This window comes from Chanos chanos, chromosome 15 (genome assembly GCF_902362185.1).
Source record: "Chanos chanos chromosome 15, fChaCha1.1, whole genome shotgun sequence".
Taxonomy (NCBI): domain Eukaryota; kingdom Metazoa; phylum Chordata; class Actinopteri; order Gonorynchiformes; family Chanidae; genus Chanos; species Chanos chanos.
In genome coordinates, this window is record NC_044509.1 from 10,766,199 (window position 1) to 10,777,035 (window position 10,837).

Consider the following 10,837-nt stretch of genomic DNA (forward strand, 5'->3'; position numbering starts at 1 on the left):
TACTGTCATGTTCTCAGTGTGTGGATATGCAGGGCTTTCTGGACTGACGCTGGCCCAACAAGTCAACGAGTCCCGTCGGGTCTCAGACGGGTCTGGCCACGTTCTTTTCAACGCCACTGACTTCTTCCTTCCTTCTTCTGCTACTGCTCCTTCCCCTTTCCCTCTCTTTTCTCTCTCTCTCTCTCTCTCTCTTTCTTCTCTCTTTCTGGGGACGGCGGGGGTCGTATAGGACATCCCAGGATTAGGGGACGACGGGTATGGGACAAAGACGCTGAGTAAGTCTGTCAAGGAATGGTCGGCCTCCCCACCCTTCTCCCTCTTCCCCCCCCAGCACATTTTCAATTTCAGTTGCTTTTTTATTTCTTTCTTTCTTTGTTTGTTTGTTTATTAACTTTAACAAATTGGAGTGTGTTACGGTTTGTCTGCATGCTGGTTTAGGTTAACTATGTGTTTGGGTTCTGAATGTCTTCAGTTCTGTCCTTATACCCTCCCCAAGTACCAGTACGAGAGGCTGCGTTGCATGATTAGAAAATCTATTTTGTGTGAATTATTTCCAACATGCTGATTAACCTCAGTTTGTCAGTGAAGACTTTCATAACCTGCTCTCAAATTTTGTCTGATGAACTTGATGTATATAGTTGTGTAAAACATGAATAGCACCACAGAGGTATATAGATATAACATGCTTTTAGGGTCTTTTTTTTGTGTGCGATGTTCAAAATGTTCACTGTCTTAACTCTACCAAACAAGTGTGTGAATTAGTATACGCCGCCTGTGTAAGTTTTGCAAACATTCCACTCACACTGAGGGATTATTCTGGGAATGGGCCAGAGTTTTCCCTGTAGTCTCTCGTTTCCCTCTTTCTTTCTCGGCACGCTGCTGAGCATCACCTTTTGTGCAGATTTTGACAGCAAGACAGAAACTGTATAGACAGTCGCTGCATTCACTCCAGGAGTGGGCTGATGCAGCAGTGTGCACCTCACCATACAATGTACAGTATTGGTTTTGAAGGCCTTCTCGGCTGCTCTCTATTGCTTTCCTATGCACTGTCCATAAAAACAAAAAACACTACTTTAATTATGTGAATGTGTTGCTGTTCAAATTGCATTATAGCACTATACATATATCTATCGGCACACATTCACAATAGTTCTTTGCAGAGGATGGCTTTTCCTGAAACCTACGCATTTAGAATCATGGAGTAATGTCTTAGTCTTTTGTACCTTTATTGGTTTATTGGAGTCAGACCTGTTCATATCAGAGTCGGTAATCATACTGTCATGCTTTGTTCAAAAGCCTCTGATATTGTTGTAAAGCTTATCAAGTTACGTGTGCCAAAAACCACTTTTCTTATTGATAAAAGAGAAACATTAAGCGGTTGCCAAGTAACAGTTGTCTCAGATGACTTTTCTGGGCTATGTCCTGACTGTGAGGCACAGACTTCTGTCAGATGCTTCAATTACAGGCACAGATGAAGATTCGAAATGAGTAGTGAGTAAGAGAGAGAGAGGGGGGGGGGGGGGAAGAACATTTGGAAGGACATATTTTGTATCATCTCTTCCTGGAGGCCGTGCTGCCACAGCCAAATTTGGACACTAGTCTGGTCAAGACAGATTTCCCTCTGCGGTTTATTAACTGTCACAATGTAAGACATACTGCCAGACAACCACAAAGTACGCTTATTCGTCTAATGACTGGCGACGTGATATTAGTTTTTCCCTTTATACGAGCTAAATGATATTAATTAGTTTACTGAACATCATTTGATTAATTTACTGTGTGACGCGCATATGAGTTGACATCCTTTGTTGTCATGAGAAAGCTAGCAGGGAAAAGACGTTGCATAGAATGGAGAGCTGTCTGTAGCTAGCAGACTGCGGTCCAAAGCTGTTTTTACCAGTAACAGTTATGGGTAGAAAGCTGGCCAGTTTGTGCTTACACAGAAAACGGATCAGCAGGAGTCTACATTAAACTTTATTTGGAACCACGTGCCAAAATGATTGCAGATGGGAAATATTTGTAAGTATATTGAATGTTCGCTTCAGAAATAAGCTTCACGCGTGAATGACACAAAAACTGGGAAAAATAATGAGCATTTCAAATTCAGACCTGTACTTCTCAGAGGGCTTATATTCTGACTGTTAAAATTGGGGAAAAAAAAATCTGTTCATTTTCAGTCTCAGACAGCAGCAGTACATATTCTTGTTCTCAGCTCACAGTATCAATCAATAGTTTATTCACCGTCTCTGTTCGTCTGTTTAGCGGGCAAAAAACTTGAAAAGACAAGTTGCGAAGATGTGTTTTCAAATATACAAGATGAATCTCGTCTACTTTGTCATATAGCCATATAGCTGGACTGCAGTTTCAGGATACTGCAGGCTGGACCAAGGCCAGGGTCAGGAGGTCATGTCAGAGACTCACACAGCTGAATCTATAGGGATATGATAGACACTTTGATCTATATGCTGTCTGTGCTGCATTCTGCAGCCATCCATCAAAGCAGCCTGGCCCCGCCCCTTTGCTGGCTCCTACTGATCTACCCGGGGGTAGGGGGTGGGGGGGGGGTGTGGCTCTGCCGTATGCTGTTCATTCTCCAGTGAAGATGTATTTCACATCACTCTCAATGCAAGCTCCATTCACTCGTCTTGAAAAGTCTATGGCTGATTATCAGTGGGCTATATCAGAGATATCTTTGCCTCTGTTAAATCCAAGCCCTGTTCCTTTTCCTATCTGAAAATCAGAGAGACAGACCGTTTTTTTGGGTTTTTTTTTTTTGGAACGTCTGAACCATCTCCGGGATAGAGCTGATTTGATCCGTCGTTATCCTAATCAAATTATCAAACGTGATTAGTCCAATCACTGTGTCCAGCCCTACTGTCATCACTGATTACATTATGCTGCTTTTATCCATCATATTTCATCAAGCTTTCGACTCAGCCCTTCTAAACTTAGACACCGGATCTAACTCAATCTGCCTACTTTTTTTTTTTTTCTCGGTTTGTTTGTGTTGTTTTGCGGATCGTCCTTAACGAAGAGCGCTTAGCTGTATTACACACTGTGAAATCCATTTAACCATCCATCACAGATTTCTGTTGATATGACCCTTCAGTCCAGGTCAGGATCTAACTAAATGCCACTATATATCAAATCCACCACGTCAATGCTTTTTCACTGACTGCTGGTAAAGCTCCATCATAGTCCAATATCTTATCCAGACTGTTGATGTTTTGTGTCAATAGGGAGTCAAGAGGATCTGATTCTTTCCTATGAGCCTGTCATCCGTCAGGAGAGTAAGTGCTTTCCCATTCACTCGGAATGCAATCAAGGCTCCATGAAAGTAATTTCTTATCTGTTGGTGTGCCTTTTTTGTTTTTGTTTTTTATGTGGTTTTCATCTTAGAGAGTATTCATCTGCTTGTATTGCTAACTAGAGATATCCTGTTTTTTTTACAGCTGATTGACGTGAAGCCCATCGTTGAGTTTCTTTAATCAGACAAGTAATGAGCTGCACTTTTTTTGCTTTTGTCTTTTTTAATGGATCCGTTTTGTCCCCTTTCTCTTCCCGTACTTGAACAGTTAACTATGCCAGACCGGTTATAATCCTCGGACCAATGAAGGACAGAATCAACGATGATCTCATCTCTGAATTCCCAGACAAGTTTGGCTCATGCGTGCCACGTAAGTTCACTCTACAGAGTCAAAAACCCCGTAGAAACTGTGCTCTGTTGCTCGTGCTGCGTAAGACAAAGCGTAAGACTGTACGAAGTTTTAAGGTAACGGCTTTGTTTCTTTTCGGCCAAGTGAATTACTGTCCTCTAAGCTACAGACTAACTGTAAAGTCAATTATAAACCTCCACAACTTAATAACCTAATTTTTGCATCTTGGGGGAAATCTATGTCGAGTTGCATCATTTATGTTGGTGCTGCAGTTTTAGGAAGATTATTATTGTTGTTAGCTGGGGAACATGAATTGTGTTTGTGGTGTCAGTAAATGGTAATGGCATGGTGATGTTTCGTGGAAAGGTGAGTAGCGTGACTGTAAGTATGTAGGTCGTGTCCCGTGTGGTCACACAGTTCCTCTCGTCCACGCTCATGCTGCTACATCAAGCCCTTCCCCAAAGAACTCTTTTATATTTTCACCGTCGCTGACAAGTAACACTCTATTTCAAGGTCTGCTAATTATTTTGAATGAAATATTTGCTAAACTGTCTGAGTTAGCTGTAAGCCAGTGTAAACAGATAATCAACATAATCATAATCAGAGAGCCATTGATTTTTGCGTGTATTAACGTGGATTTATCAACATCAAAAAACCATCTGGAAACACATTTGAACAGAGATGTTGACTATTCGGTCTATACTGTTTTCATATTTTACCTTTTATACAGATTTAGTATTAGATGAGGTTTAGGTCGTTGCAGATAATGTGAGGATTTGTTAGGCAAACCTGAAATAAAGTATTATTCATCCAAGTGGTCCATCTCATGTCATTCATCAGTCTCTCTGCTTCAGAAAACATCTCTCATTTGTGTTTGGTTGAATTTTATATTTTTATTCCATTCTTCATTTGTTAATCTTTTTTGAATTTTGATGCTTGATTCTTGGAGAGAGACCCAGTGCTTTATTAAGTCATAAATACCACATAAATATCATGTTGGTATGTAGAGACCTCATAGTTATTTTTTTTTACATGTTTGTTCATTTTTTGTTTGTTTTAATTTAATCATGTTTTATTCATCTTTAAAATCTTAAAAAGCGGCTAACAGTTCAGGGCAAATGGGTAAGTGAGCCAATTAGTTAATTAATGAACAGGATTTAGTGTAGTAACATTAGCAAATGAACTTTAACCCCTCTTCCCATAGATACCAAATTGAGTCAGTTACTCTGAAAAATCAATTTTTCTGTGTGGATGTGTGTGGGTGTGTACTTGTTCATTGTTTTATGTATTTCTGCATTGATTTGTAATGACTGAAATCATTTGGTTCATTAGAGGATCTAATTCCAAATTAATATAGATGAACTCTTAGTATTTTGATGTTTCCCTTGTGTTCTCTTCAACCTGTCAAGTGATTAAATATTTTAATACATTTTATAAATTATGGGTTCCTGTTGTTTTTCTGCTAGAAATGAAATTTTAAAGTCAAGATAAAAGTCAAGTCCATAAAATCATCCAAACGAACTGTATCAACCACAGCCGTAGCTTTCAGACACATTTACAGATTCTGGCCACTTGACTCTTCCTATTGAAATTCATTTTTTTTCCCTTGCATTTTCAAACTCCAACGCAGACACCACCAGACCAAAGCGGGATTATGAAGTAGATGGTCGAGACTACCATTTTGTCACTTCTCGTGAGCAAATGGAGAAGGACATCCAAGAGCACAAATTCATCGAAGCTGGCCAGTACAACGACAATCTATACGGGACCAGCGTCCAGTCAGTCAAATATGTAGCCGAACGAGTGAGTTACATTCAGCGTCCAGCTTCATTTGTGTGACCTAACTGCCGAATGCATTGCTTATTTGTTTGTTTGGGGTTTTTTTCTCTCATTTTCTATTGCATTGTTTTTTATTTTTTTTTATGTGCCCCATTCATTCACAGGGCAAGCACTGCATACTTGATGTATCTGGGAATGCCATTAAACGACTACAAGTAGCACAACTCTATCCCATTGCCATCTTTATAAAGCCCAGATCCATTGAATCATTAATGTAAGTATGTCACCCGAGTCCCCAGTTTTCCAGCCTATGGGTGATGGAAAAAGTCATTATGTAGTGAAGGATAATGCCTCAGAGAACTGACGTTGGGGATGTTGGCTTATTTCGAGTCTTTGTCTTCAGGGAGATGAATAAGAGGTTGACAGAGGAACAGGCGAAGAAAACGTACGACCGTGCCGTAAAGCTGGAGCAGGAGTTTGGCGAATACTTCACAGGTAATTCACCACCTCTAATTTACGCGTGACAGTTTGTAGGAAGGGATGCCTGATGGATAACTTCTCCATATTTGGGACTCATTTGAATATTTCGAACGTTTTTGCTTCCCAAGTATTACCTCAGGAGGGGCCATTACTGTCTGTCATGTTTGACAGGAAAGCTGGTACATTCTCCTGAGTTTTACACTATTAACTCTACAGCCTTTTCCCTCATAAAATATGTATTAGAGTTTTTACTTGTCTTATTGAGAGAGAGCGGGAGAGAGAGAGAGAGAGAGAGAGAGAGAGCGAGAGAGATGAAAGCCACATAAATGTATCTTAAGCGTGATCTGGAGATGTTTAGTACAAAGAGACCTTCCATTCTCCCTGCGACTCATTTCGAGACTGACCCTGATAATGCATAAAGGAGAAGATTGTTATAAGTTACGTTTATAATTCACAGGTGAAGTCATGGCATTGAACAAGGCATTGGACAAAAAGCCATTGGGCTTTTGTAATAGTTGTGTTTTTTTAATCAGTTACTTTAGAGGAGGTACAGAGCAGTGTCCAGTGTACAAGCTGTGTTCATGGCATATTCTGGGATGGACTGCCGTGAAGTGTAAGAAGATAAAGTGTAAAACTAATAAGATCGCTATTGTCTGAGAAATCCATTCTGTAGAGTTTTCCATTTCCAATACTGAGTTCTCATTTTCAGAGATAAAAAACTGTGAGTGTCATGAGTTTAAATTTCTTGTAGGGTGTCTCTCATATTCTCTCTGTGTTCCTGAGGCATTTAAAATGAACCAAGAATAATTGGACTCTACTGCCATACAAAGGCAATTTGTCGTAACTGCACATTTGGTCAAAATTGAGTTACGAGCAAAATCAGCCTCTTTAGTATCCGTTTTATATTGTCACGAACGGGGATGGTTCAGCTGTGCTCCATTTCAGAGAAGATTACCACTTTCTCAGCTACATAACATCTGGCTGGACCAAACGGGGGAAAAAAAAAAAACCCTTTGAAAGCATTTTTCTAAGTTTCACTCTTAGTTACGGACCTTTGCAGTTGTATGGCAGCATGGTTTAGCCCCAGATGACAGGAAATATGAAGTAACAGAGAGTAACGCGTGTACGGTTTGTTCTTCCTGTCTTTTAGCTCTTGTTCAAGGAGACACGTTAGAGGACATTTATAACCAGTGCAAGATGGTGATCGAGGAACAGTCCGGGCCATACATCTGGATTCCCTCCAAGGAGAAATTATAAAGAATGCACTACCACAGGCAGGGATCTGGGACTGCGAAAAAAAAAAAGAAAGAAAGAATATAGAGATAATTTGTATCATATGATGAATTATTAAGGCAATGGTCATTGTTAAATAATTATAGTGAATACTACTCATTTTTTTTTTTCTTATGTTGGGTTTTTTTTTTCTTTTTTCTTTTTTCACTTTCAATATGAATGTTCCTGAATGTATACCACAAAGTGTTTAAAACATTTTTGGCCTGGAAAAAAAATGGACTGTTTGTTTCTTTGTATATTTATTGGTTAATAATTTCCTTTAAGAAGAGCGAGAGGAAGTGAGGCAACCTTGAGTCTATGACGAGTCTAATATTAGAGAGGGGTGAAAGACACCGACTGGCTAACAACACAGGCAGTCTCTACAAAAAAAAAAACAAAACCACAAGAAGGAAACATAAATATCACCTTCATTGGCTTTTCACCCTACAACCATCTCTAAAAAAAAATATCCTCAGAGTTTCATTTCACATTTGTGGTTGATATTTTGTGACTTTAGCATCTATGCACTCATGTGGTCCCAAGACGTGGTTCATTTCTAATTTTTTTTTTTTTTTGCTCTTTCTCCTCTAATTTGTACATTCTTTTTATTTAATTTATTCTGTTGTCATCTGACTTGTTTAAATATGTTTAATGAAGGATTTCTAGTTTAAAATTGTACATGTTTTTAATGGATTCTTTCTGAAAGAAACAATCGTGATTAAATGATGCTTTAATTAGAGAAAATAATAAAAGGGATACAACTAGTTATAGGAAATATTACACTATATTTTGCTATTTATATTGATAGAGGGCACATCAGCACAGAAACTATTTATAAAGAAAATATGTAACTTTGTTTTAAAAAGAAAAAAAAAAAAAAGAAACTTTTGAAAAATGGATTTTACCTATGTAATACAGTGTGTTGTGGTAGATATAGTCTATGAGGGGTGTTGTTTGACACTTCATGTGTAAGCAATGGTTCCCTAGTCTGTTTTTGGGCAGGGAAATGGGGCAGTTTTCTGTGTAGTTATGCACTGTGGTGACCAGCACGTTTTCCCCCAGATCTAGTGATGTTAGATTTTAGCTCAGCCCTGTTAAAGACATCAGGCAACACTGGTTTCAATTCGTCTAACCGCTCATGGGACGCAAGACGTCTTTTCCAGCCCCGAGACTCAATAAAAATGTTTACATTAAGTCTCGTTTCCCTCAAGCCGCAGAGAGAAGATTGACTTGAGGGAAAACAGACAAGGGGCTGTGATCAGAACTGTCCAGTCTTTTAAGCTGTTTGAATTTACTGTAGAAAACATCCACTATGAAACTATTGAAAATTTGGTAAACGTTTACACCTGAACAATAATATATGAATTCATTTGTACACAGGTATGTTATGTATATATATATATCTATTTATTTAACTGTGTTTTATTTTTACAGTTGAGAAATGTACGTGTCCTTTTCTGTCATGTTGAAACCCTTGCTATAGCTGGATGCCAGTGATCCCTAACCACACAATGCCAAAAGTGATTAAATCCACTCAAAACATTTACCGAGCAATTCATGTGTGTGTGTGTGTGTACATACACACACACACACACATACACACATATATATACATACATATATACACATATACATACCTATATATGTGTATATATATGTGTATATTCTTAGTTATCATGGCATCATAATGTGACAAGGGTCCTTTGACGTATTGGTCACCACTTGCCTTAAAGAGGGAGGGAAACATGTAGGTACTCTCCATAACCGAGCACTTGTTGTTAACAGCTATCGACTAACCATGGGGATGTTTTGACCATCCCTTGGGAACTGAGTGTGAGAGAAAGTCAAAACTCCACATCACAATGGTCTCATTTCTTGAGGATTAGGACATCAATTTAACAGCCAGCAGAGAACATGCAAAACTGGATCAAGTTCAAATGCATTGTACTTTTTTTTTTTCTTCCCATTTGACACGTCAGTAGAGGTAGTGAACAATCTTTTCCAGCTGATGTTGATGTTCTGTTATCTGTAGCATATCAATCCTACCTTCAGTTATCAGTATATATTTCAAGAGTATTTTAAGTGTTTGACATAATTTGTGTCCTTCAGCCAAAATTCTTTCTTTTGTTTTCTTTTTTTTGTTTGTTTGTTTTTGAACCCTGGTGTGGTATTTATTTGTTAATATTTATTTCTGTGTTTCTTAATTGCATAAAGAGCATTTGCTATTAGTATGCATTAGTTTGAACAATGCAAAGTCATTTCAACCCTTTTCTGATTATTCTCCCAGGGGCTGTTCTAACGCTTCAAACAAGACCTCAGTTGTGGCACTTTAAGTCAAACTGGGCCTATTCCTCTTGACTGACATAGAGAAATGGAGTTTCTTTTTCTCAGGGTTGCCAGATCCAAGTCCGAATATAACCCTTCCAAGTACAGTGAGGCCATTAGAAGTAATAAGTAAACTGAGTTCAAAATTCCCTATTGACCCCCCTCCCCTTTTTTTGGGGGGTTCAGGTAAGTCCCCCCACCCCAGGTTTTGTGCTTTGTATTGCTATGGCTTAACTGCTTCTGAAGGACATGGCATAAATACATGAAACTCATTCCACCTGAGCAAAGCATTCATTCATTAATGGAATAAAATGTTAAACATGAAATTCTTTTTGCCACTTTTTTTTTTCTTTATCTCTGCTCATGTTATGCGTTCATATATTTCCATGGAATAAAATACTTTTTTTTTCATAGAGATGTTCTCAGAACGCTGCTTACATTTTTTTTCTAATGATCTCATGGCCATTTATTGTACCCTTTGGGGAAACTATAGAGATCTTCCTGCATATTGGTCCCCCCCCCCCCCCTTTGTGCCATTGCTTCCAGAATCTGACTAAAAACAGAATAAGTGACACTTCTGTTTTAACCGCCCTGTAATAGTGGACATTGTTTACTTTCAGTCTGCGGGTCTAAAGACTTAAAGCACACTTAACACAAACGGGACTGTACAGTTATCAACACTGAGGTCTCTCCTTTAATGGAAATATTCTTTTATTTCAGTAGCTGATTTTTTTTTTTTTTTGTGGCTTTCTTTTGTTTTTATTGTTTTTTTTTTCCTAACAAAAAAACCAAAACAAAAAGAACAGAAAACATGTCCTTTGCATCATGATACAGTATGTACTCAAGATTGCTTCGAGGAGGCACGTGAAACATGTCTACTTTAGGTACACACATGAAGGTACTCTACAGTACCCAGCATTCATCTTTAATAAAATGTACATTAAAAGGTTTGGTGAGACTTTTTACATGGCACCTGTCTTCTCTCTTCAGGCTCTCACGTTTTCCTCAGGAGATCCAGACTCACTCTCCTGACTCCTGTCTATCTCTCTCCACCCACCTGTCTCACTGTTTTTTGTTTTTTTTTCCAGTATGTTTACCCTCTTCCCTAATGTCTCCTCCTACTTTATGATGCTTCATGTAATAATGGTCATTTACAAATATAATCACTCTCTCTGTTGGACATCCTTTGGCTGTAATAGTGAATACTTTGACCTCACTGACTGCTGGGTTTAGCTTAGACTGAGATGAGGCTTGATCAAACTACAAGCGCTCTACAGATGAAAGATTACACAATAGTCATTTACTTTGAATGAAGTGAGCAAAGT

The 10,837-nt window shown here is 38.6% G+C and overlaps 1 protein-coding gene across 1 annotated transcript in view; it reads left to right on the forward strand.

The window, feature by feature from the left end:
* The window catches only part of dlg2 (discs, large homolog 2 (Drosophila)), a 164,894-nt gene extending 157,722 nt beyond the window's left edge, over positions 1 to 7,172 (forward strand). The window contains exons 19-26 of the mRNA XM_030792097.1: positions 2,123 to 2,140; positions 2,178 to 2,204; positions 3,240 to 3,290; positions 3,576 to 3,677; positions 5,287 to 5,459; positions 5,600 to 5,709; positions 5,839 to 5,930; positions 7,066 to 7,172. Of these exons, the coding sequence (XP_030647957.1) occupies positions 2,123 to 2,140; positions 2,178 to 2,204; positions 3,240 to 3,290; positions 3,576 to 3,677; positions 5,287 to 5,459; positions 5,600 to 5,709; positions 5,839 to 5,930; positions 7,066 to 7,172 (680 nt within the window). The remainder of the gene's footprint in view (positions 1 to 2,122; positions 2,141 to 2,177; positions 2,205 to 3,239; positions 3,291 to 3,575; positions 3,678 to 5,286; positions 5,460 to 5,599; positions 5,710 to 5,838; positions 5,931 to 7,065) is intronic.
* Positions 7,173 to 10,837: the final 3,665 nt, after the last annotated feature.